This window comes from Mobula hypostoma, chromosome 4 (assembly GCF_963921235.1).
Source record: "Mobula hypostoma chromosome 4, sMobHyp1.1, whole genome shotgun sequence".
Taxonomy (NCBI): Eukaryota; Metazoa; Chordata; class Chondrichthyes; order Myliobatiformes; family Myliobatidae; genus Mobula; species Mobula hypostoma.
Window position 1 is genome coordinate 100889551 of NC_086100.1, and position 21357 is coordinate 100910907.

The 21357-nt window shown below is 40.5% G+C and overlaps 1 protein-coding gene across 4 annotated transcripts in view; it reads right to left on the reverse strand.

The window, feature by feature from the left end:
• LOC134345521 (SH3 domain and tetratricopeptide repeat-containing protein 1) overlaps window positions 1–21357 on the reverse strand; it is a 129401-nt gene that overhangs the window by 64909 nt on the left and 43135 nt on the right. For 3 of the 4 annotated variants that reach the window (XM_063046299.1, XM_063046298.1, XM_063046296.1), the window contains exons 6-7: window positions 11788–11858; window positions 10677–10872 (exon numbers count right to left, since the gene is read on the reverse strand). The exons of the other annotated variant lie outside the window; for it this stretch is intronic. In XM_063046299.1, the coding sequence (XP_062902369.1) occupies window positions 10677–10872; window positions 11788–11858 (267 nt within the window). The remainder of the gene's footprint in view (window positions 1–10676; window positions 10873–11787; window positions 11859–21357) is intronic. 4 annotated transcript variants of the gene reach the window in all.

Consider the following 21357-nt stretch of genomic DNA (forward strand, 5'->3'; position numbering starts at 1 on the left):
AAATAAGTGGAAGAGGTGTTCTTTTCATGAAATTCTGCACCCTTTTTTCTCCAAACATACCTTTGCTCATTGCAGCCAAAAAGTTCTACTTTAACTTCATCAGCCCACAGGACTTGTTTCCAAAATGCATCAGACTTGTTTAGACGTTCCTTTGCAAACTTCTGACACTGAATTTTGTGGTGAGAAATTCATGAATTTTTTGGAAAAAAAAGGGTGCAGAATTTCATGAAAAGAACACCTCTCCAACTGTTAAACATAGGGGTGGATCGATCATGCTTTGGGCTTGTGTTGCAGCCAGTGGCACGGGGAACACTTACTGGTAGAGGGAAGAATGAATTCAATTAAATACCAGCAAATTCTGGAAGCAAACATCACACCATCTGTAAAAAAGCTGAAGATGAAAAGAGGATGGCTTCTACAACAGGATAATGATCCTAAACACACCTCAAAATCCACAATGGACTACCTCAAGAGGCGCAAGTTGAAGTTTTGCCATGGCCCTCACAGTCCCCCGACCTAAACATCATCGAGAATCTGTGGATAGACCTCAAAAGAGCAATGCTTGCAAGATGGCCCAAGAACCTCTCAGAACTAGAAGAATGGGCGAAAATCCCCCAAACAAGAATTGAAAGACTCTTAGCCGGCTACAGAACGCGTTTACAAGCTGTGATATTTGCTAAAGGGGGTGTTACTAAGTACTGACCATGCAGGGTGTCCGAACTTTTACTTCGGGCCTTTTTCCTTTTTTGTTATTTTGAAACTGTAAAAGATGGAATTAAAAAAGTAACCTTGCTTAAAATATTAAAGAAATGTGTCATGTTTAACTTTATGCCTTTTGGAAATCGCTTAGCTATTCACAGTAGCAGAAATTTTGACCAGGGTGCCCAAACTTTTGCATGGCACTGTATCCAGGCTACTGTGGAAAGCGAGGGAGGAGATTGCTGAGCCTCTGGCGATGATCTTTGTATCATCAATAGGGATGGGAGAAGTACCAGAGGATTGGAAGGTTGCAAATATTGTTCCTTTGTTCAAGAAATGGAGTAGAGATTACCCACGAAATTATAGACCAGTGAGTCTTACTTCAGTGGTGGGCAAGTTGTTGGAGAAGATCCTGAGTGGCAAGATTTATGAGCATTTGGAGAGACATAATCTGATTAGGATAGCCAGCATGGCTTTGTCAAGGGCAGATCATGCCTTATGAGCCTGATTGAATTCTTTGACGATGTAACAAAACACATTGATGAGGCAGAGCAATGGATGTAGTGTATATTGATTTTAGTAAGGCATTTGATAAGGTTCCCCATGTGAGGCTCATTCAGAAAGTAAGGAGGCATGGGATCCAATGAGACCTTACTTTCTGGATACAGAACTGGCTTGCCCACAGAAGGCAAAGAATTGTTGTGAATAGTTTGTATTCTGCATGTAGAGCAGTGACTACTGGTGTTCTGGGACACCTCCTCTTTGTGGGTTTTATAAATGACCTGGATGAGAATGCAGAAGGATGGGTTAGTAAGTTTTCTGATGACACAAAAGTTGGGGGTGTTGTGGATCGTCTGGAGGGTTGTCATAGGTGACGCAGGACATCAATAGGATGCAGAACTGGGCTGAGTAGTGGCAGATGGAGTTCAACCCAGGTAAGTGTTAAGTGGTTAATTTCAGTAGTTTAAATTTGAAGATAGAATATTAATGGTAAGACTTTTGGCAGTATGGAGGATCTGAGAGACCCTGGGGTCCATGTCTTATAGGACATAAAGCTGCTGCGCAGGTTGACAGTATTGTTAAGAAGGCGTATGGTGTGTTGGCCTTCATCAACCATGGGATTGAGTTCAAGAGCCCTGAGATAATGTTACAGATAATGTTACAAGACCTCAGTTAGACTCCACTTGGAGTACTGTGTTCAGTTCTGGTCACCTCATTACAGGAAGGATGTGGATACAATAGAGAGAGTGCAGAGGAGATTTACAAGGATGTTGCCTGGATTGGAGAGCATGCCTTATGAGAATAGGTTGAGTGAACTTGGCCTTTTCTCCTTGGAGCAACGAAAGATGAGAGGTGACCTGATAGAGGTATACAGGATGATGACAGGCATTGATCGTGAGGATAGTCAGAGGCTTTTCCTCCAGGGCTGAAATGGCTAACACAAGAAGGCATAGTTTTAAGGAGCTTGGAAGTAGGAACAAGGGGGATATCAGAGGTAAATTTTTCACATAGAGTTGTGGGTGCATGGAAGGCGGTAGAGGCAGATGCAATAAGGTCTTTTAAGAGACCAAAGATAGGTACATGGAGTTTAGAAAAATAGAGGGCTATGTGGTAAGGAAATTCTAGGCATTTTCTAGAGTAGGTTACATAGTCAGCACACCATTGTGGGCAGAACAGCCTGTAATGTACTGTAGATTTCTATGTTTCAATGCCACTTCTCAGCCCAGCTATGCATCCTGTCAATGTCATGTTGCAATCACAACAACCTTCTACACTATTTACAAAACCACGAACCATCATGCCATCTACAAATTTCCTAAACCATCCCTCCATTTCCTCATTCTGGTCATCTATAAAAATCACAAGGAGCAGGAGTCTCACAACAGATCCACACAGAACACTGCTGGTTTGCAACCTCCAAACAAGGCAGAACAGGGTCCATCTACAACCACCCTTTACCTTCTGTGGGAAAGGCAATTCTGAATCCCACGCCTCCTGACTTTCTGAATAAGCCTACCTTGTCAAACACCTTACTAAAATCTATATTACACCATACCATTGTTCTACCTCCAACTTGTTTGTCACTTCCTCAAGTAATTCAATCAGGCGCATGAAGAACGACCTGCCTCTCACAAAGCCATGCTGACTATCCCTAATCAGATGATGTTTCTCCAAATGCTCATAAATCCTGTTTTTAAGAATCCTCTTCAGCCGTTTTCCCCTTCAGCCCGTAGAATGATTGCATTTCTTACTTTAATGGCGAAAAGATGTATCTTACAACATTGGAAAGAGCTTAATGCTCCAACTACCTTTTTTTGGTTTTCTCAGACGATATTATGCTTGAATTTGGAGAAAATTAGAAGCAATCTTTATGACTCCTCATTTAGATTTGAACAGACCTAGAGATCTTTTATTCAATATTTTCATTTAATGTAATATGTACCCTTCTTGTTTTTTTTTTACTGTTTTTAATGGAGGTCGGGATTGAGGACGTGATTTTAAGTTTAACTCTGTTTGGTTTCAAGTTAGCCCATTGCTTTGCTTTGCTTTTAGTTAGTTGCACGGTGGGTTTTTTTTTTGGAGGGTTTTTTTTCCTTTTCTCTATTGATATATATATAAAAATTAGTATACTATTATGTTACCTTGGTACGTTATGTTTAAATTACATTGTTTGTATTATTTTTTGTATTAATATCTTCTGTAATTTTATTATATTCTAACAGTGTATTAGTGCCTATATGGCTTACCTTTTTGTATACTTATTCAATAAAAAGACTTAAAAAGAAAAAAAAAGAATCCTCTCCAATAATTTGTCCACCACTGAAGTAAGACTCACCAGCCTACAATTCCCAGGATTATCCTTATTCCCTTCCTCGAACAAAGGAATAACATTTATCACTCTCCAATTGTTTGGTGTTATATTCTGCCTAGCCCCATGGATTTATCTAGCTTCATGGTTTTCAAAAGCTCCAATACATTCTCTTTCTTGATGTCAACATATTCCAGCATATCAGCCTGTCCTCACAATTAAGATCCCGCTCACTGAAGCAAAATATTCATTAAGGACCTATCCTTCCCCCTCTAACACCAGACACACATTCCCTTGTCTATCCCTGATCAGTCCTACCTTCACTCGAGACGTCCTCCTTTACTTCAAATATGTGCAGAATATCTTGGGGTTTTCCTTAATCCCACTCACCAAGGCCTTCTCATGTCTTCTTCTAGCCCTCCAAATACCATTCTTAAGCTCCTTCCTGGCTACCCTATAACTCACTAGAGCTGTGTGATCTTTGCTTTCTAAGGTATTGATAAATCCTTGCCTGGATTGGAGAATCGCAGCAACACAAACTGGGCCTGCCAGCGTTTGTGTTACTGTCTGCAAACACTGGAATCCCACGCAAACACAAAAGTCCTAAATTTACCTTCAGCTAATCGACAGTGATTCCCAGCTACATTTCAGTGCTAGACTCCTTTCTTCAAATTATCACCAGACATGAAAGCAAGATATGAAGGTAAGCTAGCCAATCAAAGGACACCAAAAGTTTTTCAGATATATAAAGAGTAAAAGAGAGGTGAGAATGAATGACGCTGGAGAGGTAGTAATGGGGATAAAGAAATTGTGGAAGAACTCAAGAAATACTTTGTGTCAGCCTTCACTGTGAAAGGCACTAGCACTATGTTAGAAAGTCGAGCGTCAGGGGCATAAGTTAGTATAATTGCTATTATATGGAGAAGGTTCTTGGGAACCTGAAAGGTCTAAAGGTAAATAAGTCACCTGGACCAGATGGACTACATCCCAGCGTTCTGAAAGAGGTGGCTGAAGAGACCGTAGAGGCATTAGTAATGTTCTTTCAACAATCACTCGATTCTGGAATCGTTCCAGAGGACTGGAAAATTTTAAATGTCATTCCACTCTTTATGGGAAAGAGACAGGAAAAAAAAAATAGGCCAGCAAATCTTAGTTCAGCGATTGCAAAGATTTGGAGTCCATTATCAAGGATGTGGTTTCAGGGTACTTGGAGGCATGTGACAAAATAGGCCAAAGTCAGCATTGATTCCTTAAGGGAAAATCTTGCCTGACAAATCTGTTGGAAGTCTTTGAAGAAATAACAAGCAGGACAGACAAAGAAAATTGGTGGATGTTGTGTACTTGGATTTTCAGAAGGCCTTTAACAAGGTGCCACACATGAGACTGCTTAACAAGCTAATAGCCCATGGTATTACAGGAAAGATACTAGCATGAATAGAAAACTGGATGACTGGCAGGAGACAGACAATAGGAATAAAGGGAGCCTTTTCTGGCTGGCTGCTCCATAGGGGTCAGTTTTGGGACCACTTGGCGTAGTGACATTAGTGCCGGACTTCAGGACAAGAGGTCCCAAGTTCGAATCCAGCCGGCTCCCCTGCACGCTTTCCATCTGTGCTGGGTTACGAGCTGGTGATCTCTTTGGAAACTCACCCGGCAGAAGGCAATGGTAAACCACTGCTGTAACTTGCCTCTGACGTAGTGGGGAACCACGTATGAGAGGTGTGGAGGGAAATCATCCGCTAATCGGAGAAACTCTGGATGTGAGGTGCCTTTCCTTTTTTCTTTTCACTTTTCAATGATTTGAGTGATTGAATTGATGGCTTTATGGCTAAGTTTACATGTGATACGGAAATAGGTGGAGGGGTGGGTATCGTTGAGGAAGCAGGGATTCTGCAGAAGGATGGGCAATTTGGGAGAATGAGCAAAAAGTGGCAGACAGAATATAGTGTAGGGAAGTGTATGGTCATGCATTTTATTTTAAGGAATTGAAGATCAGACTATTTCCTAAACAGGCGAAAAATTTCAAAAATCTGAGGTGCAAAGGGACTTGGGAGTCCTTGTGGAGGATTCCCGAAAGGTAAACTTGCAGATTGAGTTGGTAGTAAGGAAAGCAAATGCAGTGTTAGCATTCATTTCAAGCGGACTAGAATATAAAAGCAAGGACACACTGTTAAGGCTCTATAAGACATTGGCCGGTAGTGAGCAGTTTTGAGCTCCTTATCTAAGAAAAGATGTACCTGCATTGGAGAGGGTCCAGTGGAGGTTCACAATTATTCTGGGAATGAAATGGTTAATGTATGAGCATTCAATGGCACTGAACCTGTACTCACTGCTGTTTAGAAGAATGTGGGAGGATCTCATTGAAACCTATCACTCTTGAAATACCTGAACGGAATAGATGTGGGGAGAATATCTACTATAGTGGAGGAGTCTTCGACCAGAGGGCACAGCCTCAGAATAGAAGGACGTCAATTTGGAACAGAGATGAGGAGGAATTTCTTTCACCAGGTGGTGGTGAATCTGTGAAATTCATTCCCACAGATGGCTGTGGAGCCCAAGTCATTCGGTATAGTTAAGGCAGTGTTTGATAGTTTCTTGATTAGTCAGGGTATCGACTGTTATGGGGAGAAGGCAGGAGGATGAAGACACGCAGTCTTCTTTTATTGTAATTTAGTAATGCATGCATTAAGAATCGATACAATATTTCCTCCGGTGTGATATCACAAAACACAGGACAGACCAGGACTGAAAAAACTGACAAAACCACATAATTGTAACATATAGTTACAACAGTGCAACAATACCATAACCTGATGAAGAAGTCCATGAGCACAGTAAAAGTTCAAAGTCTCTCAAATGTCCCAGATCTCACGCAGACGGGAGAAGGAAGAAAAACTCTCCCTGCCATGCCCGACCACAGTCCGTCTCTGAGTCATCTGAAAACTTCGAGCCTCCGAATCAGCTCTCCGACACCGAGTACTGAGCGCCATCTCTGTCCGAACGATTCAACCTCAATCTCGGTCGCCAACAGCAGGCAAAGCTGGGAATTTTGAGGCCTACCCTTCGAAAGATTCCCAACCACTCAGTAGCCACAGCAGCCAACGAGCGTTTCAGAAATTTCTCCAGATGTTCCTCTGTGCTTTTCACATCCATCTCCATCAAATCAGAATTGTCCACGGCCCCTATTTAATGGATACGATATCATTTTTCACCGGAGGGCTGCGCATGCATGGCGCACTGCTCTCTCTTCTCCTGCCGATGGGGTTGAGAGGGATAATAAATCTGCATGATGGAATTGTAGACTGAATGACCTAATTCTGCCCCCATGTCTTATGGTCTTATACTAGGAAATCCACGTTACACATGTACCAGTTGCAGCCCCTGAAAGTTCAGTAATTCTATTCTTTACAAAGCGTGGCTTTGATGGAGAGGAGCAAACTTCAGGCAAGTTAAAAACCAAGTTTACTTAATTTAATTACTAAGTGTTTCCTAGTAATTGAAAGTATTTTCCAATATTAGATGTTTAAATTTAAAATAAAGCACTTCAAAAAACAGCTTCAACATGTTTTTGAATATCAGAGACATCCACAAATATTCAAATCCTGTTCTAAAGTTCTGACAGCTGGTACAGCTGGGAGCAAAGGATCCCATCAGGTGATGGACATTACAACCAGAGCTCCCTGGGTTTTGCCATGCCTTGCTGTGTGCTCTAAAACTGGTAGCCAGCATATATAGTTCATGCAGATATTCAAAGAGTAGCAAAGTGTGTAATGGTCAGCAACTCTAAACAGCTTGTCCTCACAGAAATCTGGTACTTGGAGCAGTAACTTCTCTTTACATCATTAGGTTATAGGTCAGAATTTGATGTGACAGATTACAAATGTCCACATTCACCCATTATTCCTGTATACATCAGATAGCAACTTCTGGCATCGGGACACACAGTTAAGCTCCTAAGTAGCTGCCAGGGATAATTCAGATGAAGAGAGTATGCAAATGTGCAAATGAATCATGAACTTGATGTGAATTTGAAACATGTGGCATGATTCTTGCTATTCTTCAGCAATGCTGTTTAATAGCTTTTAATCATTTATTGAAAATCATTATTTGTCACCCAGAATAACATGGCTTAAAATAAGGACTTCATGGTACTTCACATTCCATCTTTGTTCTGTGTATGCCACAGTCTATAAAATAGTAACAAAATAAAATAGGAATTTATTTTTTTTTTACTTCTTGGTTCACAAATCATAAAGCTTCCTTGACCTTTATGGAATGATTGCTGCCCTTTCAGTACTGACTGAAAAATACAAACCACCAAATATTTTCTGGTGAGACACTGCAGAAAGAGCTAATTTAATCTCTCAGGTGCTGTGAGGAATCTCACTAATACTGTCCTGGAAATCTGGGATTTCCTCCCAGTTTCCTGTCACCCTTCATTTCCCCAACAACCACCAGCAAATACACATTCTCATTCTTATTTGTATGAATCTGCCAAGTGTCATACTTCTTACATTACTGCAGGGGCAGTAAAGGTGTTTTATTCACTATAATTATATTACTACAAATGCAAGTTTGTCCTTAATTATAATACAATAGGATATGCAAATTAAAAACATTTAAGCTTAACTATAAACTTGGATATTTATTATAGCAAAAGATTTTACATATAAAGATGATTAAGTGAAAGATTCTGAGGCAAAAAAGATGCACAAATCTTACCTACTGACTTAAATCTCTCCATTTTTAATACAAATAAGAAAACAGTTTTTACTTTCAAAATGTTGCACAATTCATTGTGACAGAAGTGAAGATTTTCACCAGGGAGTGAGGTTATGACATTTTTCTGAGAGATTTCTGTGTACCTTTGTGCACTAGCTAAGCAAAAGTGCCTTGATTTCTCAGCACAGACAACCATGTTGGGAGATCAATGCAATTATGGTATTTGTTTAAAGAAATGGAACGGTGTTTAAATGCTGTGTTGACACCTGTAACAGCAATAACTGTGGAATTGATGGGCCACTGTATACTTCAACTTAAAAGAAAAGCTTAAAGCATAACATCAGGAAGAAAATGTTAGGAATATGCCAGGTGGACTGATCAATTAAAATAATTGCTATTTAAATTCTACTTTTGCAGACTCTGAAAGCTTGTTGCCATAAAATTGATTCTGAGGCTAAAATCTGGCCTATTATCATACAGTTGAACACATTATTACCACTGTCTAATATGGAGGCAACTTAAATTTGCCTTTGTTTATTCAGGCACTTAGTAACACCAGAGGTCCATAATGAACCTTTGAGGATTTATACAGAAAACAACGTCTGGTTAGCTGGCTGCTAATTCAGACACAAACACGTTGAGGGGAATCTAATTCACTATCTACAATGATATTTAAATGACCAGGTTTAAACACTTTCTCTTCACCCACTATAAACACCGAACTCCATCCGCCCTCCCACCCTAGCACCCCCTCCCCTCAACAATGAGAGTTTAGTTCTTGACTTCTTCTGGAGATCAGGATTCTGAGCTGTAAAAAACAACACCAACAATGGAACACCCAGAGACATCCAAAACACAAGAGAAAAACATAGCATGAGCAGAAAATGGATTATGACAATTTACATTAAAATTGCTGGTGAACGCAACAGGCCAGGCAGCAACTCTAGGAAGAGGTACAGTCAATGTTTCAGTCCTAACGAAGGGTCTCGGCCCGAAACGTCGACTGTACCTCTTCCTAGAGATGCTGCCTGGCCTGCTGCGTTCACCAGCAATTTTTATGTGTGTCGCTTGAAATTCCAGCATCTGCAGATTTCCTCGCGTTTATGACAATTTAGCTGATTTTAATCAATGAAGATATTTCCTTTAGTTTCTTTGAATACTTTTTTCCAATCACATTCAATTGCCTTTTGAATGGGAAGTAGGATAGGCAATAGGCCATTTAGCGCCTGAAGCCTGAACCATAAGTCAATAAGGCCACAGCTGATCAGACATTTCTTGTCTTTTTTTTTTGCCTTTTCTCTCCATAACCTTTGATTTTTTTTAAACTGGTCAGAAATATATCTCAGTCTTAAATATTCACAAGAAGTCTGTCCCCACACTTCTGCGACACAAGTGCTGAAGGATCACACCCCACAGAAGAAATTCCTCCCATTCCGGTTTTAAATAGACTCCTCTTACAGAGATACTGCCCTCTTGCTCTGGACTCTTCCATAGGGGAAAAATCCCCACATCATTTACCCTGTCTTACCTCCAAAGAATCTGAACTATTCCAATATGTGATTCAATTTCATACACAGTTCTTTCTTCAACATCATGTACTGATAATCATACCATCTACTGCCTGCACCTTTAGTGATCATCATTTGAACAGAGGCACAATTACAAGGAAGGTGCACCAGAGCCTTTACTTTCTTAGGTGGTTCCTCTTCTCACCATACATTTTAACAAGCTTCTACAGATGTACTGTTGAAAGTGTGCTGACTAATTGCATTAAGATATTTAAAAGCAGCAAGCTGAACATGCAGGGCCAGAAGAAGCTTCAGAGAGAAGTGGACTCGGCTCAATACATCACTGGCACATCCCTCCCCACCACTGGTAGTAACTACAGGAAATACTGCCTCATGTAGTCAACATCCAAAGATCCCCATCACCTGCGCCATGCCTTATTTTCTAAGCAATCATCAGGTAGGAGGTACAGAAGCTTGAAGTTCTACACCACCCAGGTTCAAGAACGACTTCCCTCCAACCAACTGGCAAAACCCTAATCACTGCAATTTAGTGACACCATGACCACTCTGATCACTTTGCACTAAAGTAAACATCTTTCTTTGTTCCAATTGTGTTGTTTCTTGTAGAAATACTATGTTTAATTTATATCTCCCTTCCTGCTTATATGATGCTGTGTGTCTGTGATACAGCTGCAAGTCAGTTTTCTATTGTACCTGTACATACATGTAATTGTGTAAATGACAATAAACCTGACTTGGACTAATTACTACACTCTCTGGGTCTTGCTCAAATAATTGCTCTCCAATTTGAAATTCACTGCAAGTAGCAACAGGTAGATTAATTTAATGCTCCTTTTCTGTACTTTCTAACAGAGGTCACTTAATAGTGCAATTAATGAACAATTACTGGGTTTTTAAATCTGAAAAGAATTACTTACAGTGTCATAGAGTTATCCGGTTTCACATGAGTTATTTTTACAAATCCAGTTTGTCCAGTTGCTTCATTTTGACCAAGAAACCACTGCATGCTTGTGCTGAGCAAACCAATGATTACTATCCTGTCACCCGTCTTGAAACTCAGCTCTTCAAGTCCAAAGCCTTCATAGTTAACCACTGCCACACAGGACCCAGTTCCTGGCCGGGATTGAAAACACATGACACTCAACTTTTAACTCTTCTTCAATCCCACAAGCACACTCCATGCAAAACTGCTCCCTGTCAATGTTCCTGCTACAAAACTAAGCCCGTTATCCATCAGAACTTCCCATACTTCTCTTTTTTGTCTTTCCCCACGGTTTCAGGGCCTCGAAGTAAAGAAAACATTCCACATGTATTAATGACTTACTTGGGCTTCAGTTTAACTGCTCCCAATGTCATGCCCTCTATACTGGGTGATCACTTTGTACCACACCAATAGTCAGTCTGCAAATGCAACCCTGACTTTCCGGAGGTCTATCATTTAAATTGTGTCATTCTGTCACAGCCCTCAGCCTCTACCACAACCTTGAAGTAACTTCAATAAGCTGGAGGAAAAACACCCATGGTGTTGTCTGGAAAATGGACCACAACACGTTTTTTTTGTTGACTAAACAATTCAATTTGAATGAAAAATTCTCTAAAGAAAACAAAAATGTGGGTGTGGTCCTTTAATCAGCTGAAGCACTAACACACAGAGGAGCCAAGGCATTGTAGTAAAATGCAAGGTCATTGCTTTGACTTTGGTCAATCCACATGACAGCAGTAGTCAGTGTGGTTCACTTATGCAGAAGGTTTTCACAACACTCTTCCCCCCACCCCTGCTTCATCACCTATTAAAGGGCATCTACCCGAACTGGTCTGAGAAGTACACTGCCATCCAGAAGTCTGGCATTAGCATGAACCACTCAATGCATTTTCCCAGTTCAATAGTACCCACCTTTCCTACTCATCCAACCAAAGTCCAAACCATCACCACCCCTCCAAACCACTTTGCTCCAGAAGTCCCTCTGCCCAGCTACTGCAATTTCTGTTTTATGTCACACAGCCTTTTGTAAAATGTTAGCACCTTACCAAGTGAACAGGAAAATCCTGCCACCCCATCACTTGTCATAATTTCTTCATGGTAACTTTTGAAAAACCACCTGAAAACAGACCAGATTCATGAAAGAATTTATACAGTGACACGGGCCAGACTTTAGACTTAGTCTTAACTATTTTAGCTTAAGTGCAGTCAAATATGTCAACATTTATGAATATCCCTCAGATTTCATCTACTGTATAATTTTTAGCAAGTTAATATGGGTACAGAACCTTCAAGCATGATGGGATATGAGTCATGATGTAAAGATGATGAGGCATTACAATATTAATAAAGGTGTACCTTACTGCAATAATGAAGATATACTATAAATATCTGAGTCCCTTGTACAGTGCCAATAAAGAGTATTCACCCCTCTTGAAAGTTGTCATTTTTAAAAAAAATGTTTTACAACATTGAATCACAGTGGATTTAATGTGGATTTTTTTGACACTGATCAACAGAAAAGACTCTTTCATGTCAAAGTGAAAACAGATCTCCACAAAATGATCTAAAATAATTACAAATATAAAACACATAATTGAATAACTATTCACCCCCGTTAATATGACTCACCAAATCATCATTGGTGCAGCCAATTGGTTTTAGTCATCACATAATTAGTTAAATGGAGATCACCTGTGTGCAGTCAAAGTGTTTCAATTGGTTGGAGTAAAAATAGGCCTGTATCTGGAAGGTGCAACTACTGGTGAGAGAGTATCCTGGCAAAAACTACACCATGAAGATAAAAGAACACTCCAAGCAACTCTGTGAAAAGGTTATTGAAAAGCAAAAGTCAGGAGTCTAGGAAGTTTCCAAGTCACTGAATATCCCTTGGAGTAGAGTTAAGTCGATCACCTAGGAATGGAAAGAATATAGCACAAATATAAATCAGCCTAGAGCACGCTGCCCTCAAAAACTGAGTGACCGTGCAAGGGGTCTAGTGAGGGAGGCCACCAAGAGACCTATGACAACTCTGTGGCACCAGTGATGATTAGGTCTGTCATATGAAAGGGGAGTGAAAACTTGTGCAATCAATTATTTTGTGTTTTATATTTGTAATTAATTCAGATCACTTCGTAGAAATCTGTTTTCACTTTGACACAAAAGAGTCTTTTTCTGTTGATCAGTGTCAAAAAAGGCAAATTAAATCCACTGTGATTCAATGTTGTAAAACAATTAAAAAATGAAAACTTCCAAGGGGGGTGAATAACTTTTATAGGCACCATAGGTTGATCTTCGAAAGAAGGGAGCGACAACTATATTAGGGATTACTACAGGATTAACAGTCAGCAGTAGAGAAAGAAGTAGAGGTGAAAGCAAATCATAGAGAGGTGGAAGAAGAGTAACAGCTACTACAGTAGGGAATTTCATCTTCCCTTCCATTAACTGCAAGTGCCTTAGTGTTGAAAGGCTTTGTAGTGATATTTTCAAGTATCATGTGAAAAGCTTACTGACCCAGAATGTTACAAGGCAAATAAGTTATTGGGACAGCACTTTAGAGACAATTAACATGAACTTTATCTTGAAATTTGAGATATGCTTCAAGGTAGTTAATATGGAAATTAATTCATGGATGCCCGACTTCAACACAGATGCAAGCGGTAATGAAAAAGGCTATTTCTACGCTTGACTTCATCGGCTGCCAAAACATTAAGGGTAAGAAGCTAGGACGTCAGATGCAGCTGCACAAAAAAATAGTTAGAACACAGAAATCTACAACACATTACAGGCCCTTCGGCCCACAATGTTGTGCTGACCATGTAACCTACTCTAGAGACTGCCTAGATTTCCCTACTGCACAGCCCGCTAATTTTCTAAGCTCCATGTATCTATGTGAGATTCTCTTAAAAGACCCTATTGTATCTGCTTCTACCACCTTCACTGGCAGTGCATTCCATACACCCAGCACTCTGTGTGAAAAACGTACTTCTGACATCCCCTCTTTACCTACTTCAAGCACCTTAGAACTATGCCCCCTCATGTTAGCCATTTCAGTCCTGGGAAAAAGCCTCTGGCTATGCACATGGTCAATGCCTCTCATCATCTTATACACCTCTATCAGGTCACCTCTTGTCATCTGTTGTTCCAAGGAGAAAAGGCTGAGTTCACGCCACATATTCTCATAAGGCACACTCTCCAATCCAGGCAACATCCTTGGAAATCTGCTCTACACTCTTTCTATAGTTTCCATAGCTTTCCTTTAGAGAGGTGACCAGAACTGAACACATTGCTCCAAGTGGGGTGTAACTAAGGTCTTGTATAGCTGTAACATTACCTCACGGCTCTTGAACCCAATCCCAAGGTTGATGAAGGCCAACACACCGTACGCCTTCTTAACATCACTGTCAACTTGCGCAGCAGCTTTGAGTGTCTATCAACACAGACCCTCACTGATCCTCCACACTGCCAGAAGTTTTACCATTAATACTATATTCTGTCTTCAAATTTGACCTACCAAAATGAACCACTTCTCACTTACCTGGGTTGAACTCCATCTGCCACTTCTCAGCTCAGTTCTGCATCCTATCGATGTCCCGCTATAACCTCTGACAACTGCCAGACTATCCACAACACCCCCTAATCTTTGTGTTACCAGCAAACTTACTAACCCACCCTTCTACATCCTCATCCAGGTCATTTATAACAGGAGGGGTCTCGGAACAGATCTCTGTGGACCACCACTGATCACTGACCTCCAGGCAGAATATGACCCATCTACAACCACACTTTGCCTTCTGTGGGCAAGCCAGTTCTGGATCCACAAAGCAAGGTCTCCTTGAGTCCATGCCTCCTTACTTTCTGAATGAGCCTGGCATGGGGAACCTTATCAAATGCCTTACTGAAATCCATATACACTACAACCACTGCTCTACCTTCAATGTGTTTTGTTACATCTTCAAATAATTCAATCAGGCTCGTAAGGCATGACCTGCCTTTGACAAAGCCTTGCTGACTATCCCTAATCAGATAATGTGTCTCAAATGCTCATAAATCCTGCCTCTCAGGATCTTGAACAACTTGCTCACCACTGAAGTAAGACTCACTGGTCTATAATTTACTGGGTTATCTCCACTCCCTTTCTTGAACACGGGAGCAACATCTGCAACCCTCCAATCCTTCGGTACTTTTCCCATCTTTATTGATGATGCAAAGATCATCACCAGAGGCTCAGCAAACTCCTTCCTCGCTTCCCACGGTAACCTGGGGTATATCTCATCTGGTCCCAGCAACCTATTTAACTTAATGTTTTTCAAATGCTCCAGCACATTATCTTTCTGCTACCTCCTCTGACTCCATGCACACACTTCTACTATTGCACCTGATTGGTCCTGTTCTCACACAGCTCATCCTCTGGTTTGACTGCATTCATTAGAGTTTTGTGCACATTTCTGCAGAGCATGACTGTGGTAGAAATAGACAACACAGAACATATTCACCTGTAATAGAGGGCAATAATTATAAAGGACAGCCTGGACAGGCTGCAAGTTTCCATACTGGAACACAGGAGACTAAGGGTGACTTTTTAAAGAGATTTATAACATTATGAGGGACATGGTTGGAATAGACAGTTAGAATTTTTTTCTCAGGGAAGATGAGAAATTGAACCGAAGGGTTCAAGATAAGAGGGGCAAAATATAAAGAAGATTTGAGGGGCTCATTTTTCTACATCTAGTGTGGTGCATCTTTGGGCTGCCAGAAGGGATTGTGGAGGTAGATACAGCTATAATTATATTATTTGGATAGTTACTTGGAAAGGCATAAAGGCATATGGGATTAAGGTAAACAGACATCATGGTGAGCATGAATACGGTCCGGATATTAAATTAGACTGTTTAATTATTTTCTTTGCAGCTCAACAATTAATTACCTGCTTGTATTTTATGTAACTGCTCATCTCTGTTAATATTCAAGACCATAAGAATACAAAACATAGGAGCATCATTAGGCCATTTGGCCCATTGAGTCTGCTCCACCATTTCATCATGGCTAATCCAATTTTCCTCTCAGCTCTGATCTTCTGCCTTCTCCCCATATCCCATCATGCCCTGACCAATAAAGAATCTATCAACCTCTGCCTTAAATGTACATAACAGAGTTGGCCTCCACAGCTGTCTGTGGCAAAGAATTCCACAGGTTCACCACTCTCTGGCGAAAAAATATCCTCTTCAACATTCTAAAAGGACACCCCTCTATTCTGAGGCTGTGTCCTCTGGTCTTAGACTCCCCCACTATAGGAAACATCCCCTTCCACTCCAAGGCCTTTCAACATTTGATAGATTTCAACGAGGTCCCTCCTCATTCTACTGAATTCTAGTGAATACAAGCCCAGAGCGATCAAATGCTCTTCATATCATAAGCCATTCAGTCCTGGAATCATTTTTGTGAATTTCCTTTGAACCTTCTCCAGTTTCAGCAAATTCTTTCTAAGATAAAGGGTCCAAACCAGTTCACAATACTCCAGGTGAGGCCTCACCAGTGCTTTGTAGAGTCTCAACATTACATCCTTGCTTTTATATTCTAGTCCTCTTGAAATGAATGCTAACACTGCATTTGCCTTCCTCAGAACCAACTCAACCTGCAAATTAACCTTTTGGGAATCCTGCACAAGGATCCCCATGTCCCTTTACACCTCAGTTTTTTTTGTACTTTCTCTCCATTTAGAAAATAGCTCAATCTTTTCATTTCTTTTACCAAAGTGCATGACCATACACTTCCCATCTGCCATTTCTTTGCTCATTCTCCTAATCTGTCTAGGTCCTTCTGAAGCTGCTCCACTTCCTCAAAACTACTTGCACCTCCACCCATCTTCATATCAACTGCAAACTTTACAACAAAGCCATCAATTCCATCATCCAAATCATTAACATATACCATTAAAAGAATTGGTCCCAACACAGACCCCTGTGGAACACCACTGGTCGCCAGCAGAAACTAGAAAAGACTTCCTTTATTCCCACTTTTTGCCTCCTGCCAATCAGCCACTGCTTTATCCATTCAAGAATCTTTCCTGTAATACCATGTAATAGCTTTAGTAATTTAGTATTTTTGGATCTGCCTGTTTAATTTTAATTACCATTTTCTTTGCAGTTTAGCAACCAATTATCTGCTCGTATTTTAAGTAGCCTTTTATATAAACAATTAATATGCCTTAGTGGTTATAAAAGTGTAATTCTAGAAGATTCTTGGCCTCTGTTTTTTCATTAAAGTGGCTAGTATTTTCTCATTGGTTAACTTTACAGCAATTTTACAGCCAAATTTGAAGAAATGAGAAAGGATCTAAAAAGCATGGATTGGGACAGGTTGTTCTCTGGCAAAGATGTGATTGGTAGGTGGGAAGTCTTCAAAGGGGAAATTTTGAGAGTGCAGAGTTTGTATGTTCCTGGCAGGATTAAAGGCAAATTGAATAGGAATAAGGAACCTTGGTTCTCAAGGGATATTTCAACTCTGATAAAGAAGAAGAGGGAGTTGTATGAAATGTATAGGAAACAGGGGGTAAATCAGGTGCTTGAGGAGTATAAGAAGTGCAAGAAAATACTTAAGAAAGAAATCAGGAGGGCTAAAAGAAGACATGAGGTTGCCTTGGCAGTCAAAGTGAAGGATAATCCAAAGAGCTTTTACAAGTATATTAAGAGCAAAAGGATTGTAAGGGATAAAATTGGTCCTCTTGAAGATCAGAGTGGTCGGCTTTGTGCGGAACCAAAGGAATGGGGGAGATCTTAAATAGGTTTTTTTGCATCTGTATTTACTAAGGAAGCTGGCATGAAATCTATGGAATTGAGGGAATCAAGTAGTGAGATCATGGAAACCGTACAGATTGAAAAGGAGGAGGTGCTTGCTGTCTTGAGGAAAATTAAAGTGGATAAATCCCTGGGACCTGACAGAGTGTTCCCTCGGACCTTGAAGGAGACTAGTGTTGAAATTGCGGGGGCCCTAGCAGAAATATTTAAAATGTCGCTGTCTACGGGTGAAGTGCCGGAGGATTGGAGAGTGGCTCATGTTGTTCCGTTGTTTAAAAAAGGATCGAAAAGTAATCCGGGAAATTATAGGCCGGTGAGTTTAACGTCAGTAGTAGGTAAGTTATTGGAGGGAGTACTAAGAGACAGAATCTACAAGCGTTTGGATAGACAGGGTCTTATTAGGGAGAGTCAACATGGCTTTGTGCGTGGTAGGTCATATTTGACCAATCTGTTGGAGTTTTTCGAGGAGGTTACCAGGAAAGTGGATGAAGGGAAGGCAGTGGATATTGTCTACATGGACTTCAGTAAGGCCTTTGACAAGGTCCCGCATGGGAGGTTAGTTAGGAAAATTCAGTCGCTAGGTATACATGGAGAGGTGGTAAATTGGATTAGATATTGGCTCAATGGAAGAAGGCAAAGAGTGGTAGTAGAGAATTGCTTCTCAGAGTGGAGGCCTGCGACTAGCGGTGTGCCACAGGGATCAGTGCTGGGTCCATTGTTATTTGTCATCTATATCAATGATCTGGATGATAATGTGGTAAATTGGATCAGCAAGATGCTGATGATACAAAGATTGGAGGTGTAGTAGACAGTGAGGAAGGTTTTCAGAGCCTGCAGAGGGACTTGGACCAGCTGGAAAAATGGGCTAAAAAATGGCAGATGGAGTTTAATACTGACAAGTGTGAGGTATTGCACGTTGGAAGGACAAACCAACGTAGAACATACAGGGTTAATGGTAAGGCACTGAGGAGTGAGTGGAACAGAGGGATCTGGGAATACAGATACAAAATTCCCTAAAAGTGTCGTCACAGGTAGATAGGGTCGTAAAGAGAGCTTTTGGTACATTGGCCTTTATTAATCAAAGTATTGAGTATAAGAGCTGGAATGTTATGATGAGGTTGTATAAGGCATTGGTGAGGCCGAATCTGGAGTATTGTGTTCAGTTTTGGTCACCAAATTACAGGAAGGATATAAATAAGGTTGAAAGAGTGCAGAGAAGGTTTACAAGGATGTTGCCGGGACTTGAGAAACTCAGTTACAGAGAAAGGTTGAATAGGTTAGGACTTTATTCCCTGGAGCGCAGAAGAATGAGGGGAGATTTGATAGAGGTATATAAAATTATGATGGGTATAGGTAGAGTGAATGCAAGCAGGCCTTTTCCACTGAGGCAAGGGGAGAAAAAAACCAGAGGACATGGGTTAAGGGTGAGCGGGGAAAAGTTTAAAGGGAACATTAGGGGGGGCTTCTTCACACAGAGAGTGGTAGGAGTATGGAATGAGCTGCCAGATGAGGTGGTAAATGCGGGTTCTTTTTTAACATTTAAGAATAAATTGGACAGATACATGGATGGGAGGTGTATGGAGGGATATGGTCCGTGTGCAGGTCAGTGGGACTAGGCAGAAAATGGTTCGGCACAGCCAAGAAGGGCCAAAGGGCCTGTTTCTGTGCTGTAGTTTCTATGGTTCTATGGTTCTAATATTAAATAAGTTTTTTTCTTTAAATTGGGTTATTGTTGTTATCTATGGAATTTTCTTTTGTTTTGGGTATAAAAGTAGCTATTTTATTCTATGCACCATCTTTAAATCCTGTCTTCAAGTAGTAAGACTCCCTGTCACTGTTCTGATCCCGTTCCTTTTGTTCTATCAACTCTTAATAAAGCAATTGTGAAGCAACAAGTTTTGTTCCTCGTTCCTGACTTCTGAAAGAACCCTGAATTTAAACAGCAGAATCTAATAACTGGTGGAGTCGGCAGGGTATTACCAAGTTTTGAATTTGTTACACTCAAGGACAAAAAGTAGAGTTTTAAAGTGTGCAAGGAAACTTCCTCCCATGTTCCCCAATTATCTGAAAGAAAAACAGGTTCTGCCTTTGAATATCAGATGAAAATCAGGATTGAGGACTGCTGTGTTGATATTTTATAAAACAGATCTGTGGAAAAAGAAGAAACAATGCAGTAGAGCCATGTGCAAAACAGAGAGCGCAGACTAAATATGCAAGATAACAGAGCGTCAAAAAATTAAATTTGCACAAGCAGCACAACACAGATAAAAAAAATTCTAAATGCGTGCAAGCCAGTGGTGTGCATGAAAAAACCTTAAATAAGTTCAAGCTAGCGGAACACAGGGAAAAAAATAATTAAATTCAGGTTGCAAGACGATGTTAAAATTTCAGCTGCAAAATATTAAAATTTTGTGATCACAGTCAAAGTAATAAAAAAGTATGTACAAACTAAGATCAAATCAAAACAATGGCCAAAGTCATGAATCCTCCTCAGCGATCTTACCTGAATAAAACATAACAATTTGATAAAGTTAATTTAAAAAGTCCAAACAAAATATACCAATATTAACTTTATTAAGATCCAGGAAATGGTTGCTACTGATTTAAAGATAAGACCACGTGGTTTGATTGAACTTGTGAGTGAAAGAAAGTTAACGAGACAAGTTTTTTTTATTGATAGGAATGCAAAACTTGCAATTAACTAAAAAAAAGATAGAAACAGTAAAAGTTCCAAAGAGCAAATTTTTGCACAAACCGAACAATCAAAGGAACAACTCAGTAACTCAACTGATGTGCATGTACAGAGTTTCAAGATGAACAGAAAGAAGAATTTAAAGCGCAGCTGCGACTTCTCATGGGTGATCCTGCTAGTGACGCTACGCTACTGCTGGTGGTCCACCCAAGGAAACACCTACTTCCGAAACTCTGCCTGAGGAATTACAATCCACATCGAACAGTCTCCCTACACAGCACCACCATCTGAATTCCGCAGCCTTACAGGATGGATATGACACAGACTCCACACGAGCCCCTAGCAACTCAAGTGAGGATGACAGCCATGAAACAAGATTGACAGCTGTGTCACAGCTTGCTCCAATAAAGACCAAGGGTGTGAAGACACATAGGATTGAAGATGAAACCACTGTTAATCAATGTATTGATAAGCTATTGGCAGATTCATCAACTATTGCTCAACCACTCAACAATCTACTGAAGGACAATAAGTCCTCAGACAATCCTGTAACTTTTTATGAAGAACAACTGAGTGTTTCAAACTTTAAAAGCAATACTGTGCAGTGCACCTGCATTAAGAATCCCTGTATGTCAATGAGAAACACATGATAGCTGACTTAAGGACAAGGAGATTGACAGTGCCCTGTTGGTTATCACTCTGCCAAAGATATGATTCTATATACTGATGGCTCTGCAATGATTGACAGAAGAATTCAAATGGTTGTTTCTAAGACTGATGAGTTGGCATCAGGAAGTATGGCTCCTGGTACCAGACCTCAGAACCTCCTTGTGCAGATGTTCCCATGGTAACCCTTTCATTCCTGGAATCATTCTCATGAATCTTCTCTGAACCCTCTCCAATGTCAGTATATCCTTTCTAAAATAAGGAGCCCAAAACTGCATACAATATTCCAAGTGTGGTCTCACAAGTGCCTTATAAAGCCTTAACATCACATTCCTGCTCTTATATTCTATACCTCTAGAAATAAATGCCAACATTGCATTCGCCTTCTTCACCACCGACTTAACCTGGAGATTAACCTTTAGGGTACCTTGCACAAGGACTCCCAAGTCCCTTTGCATCTCTGC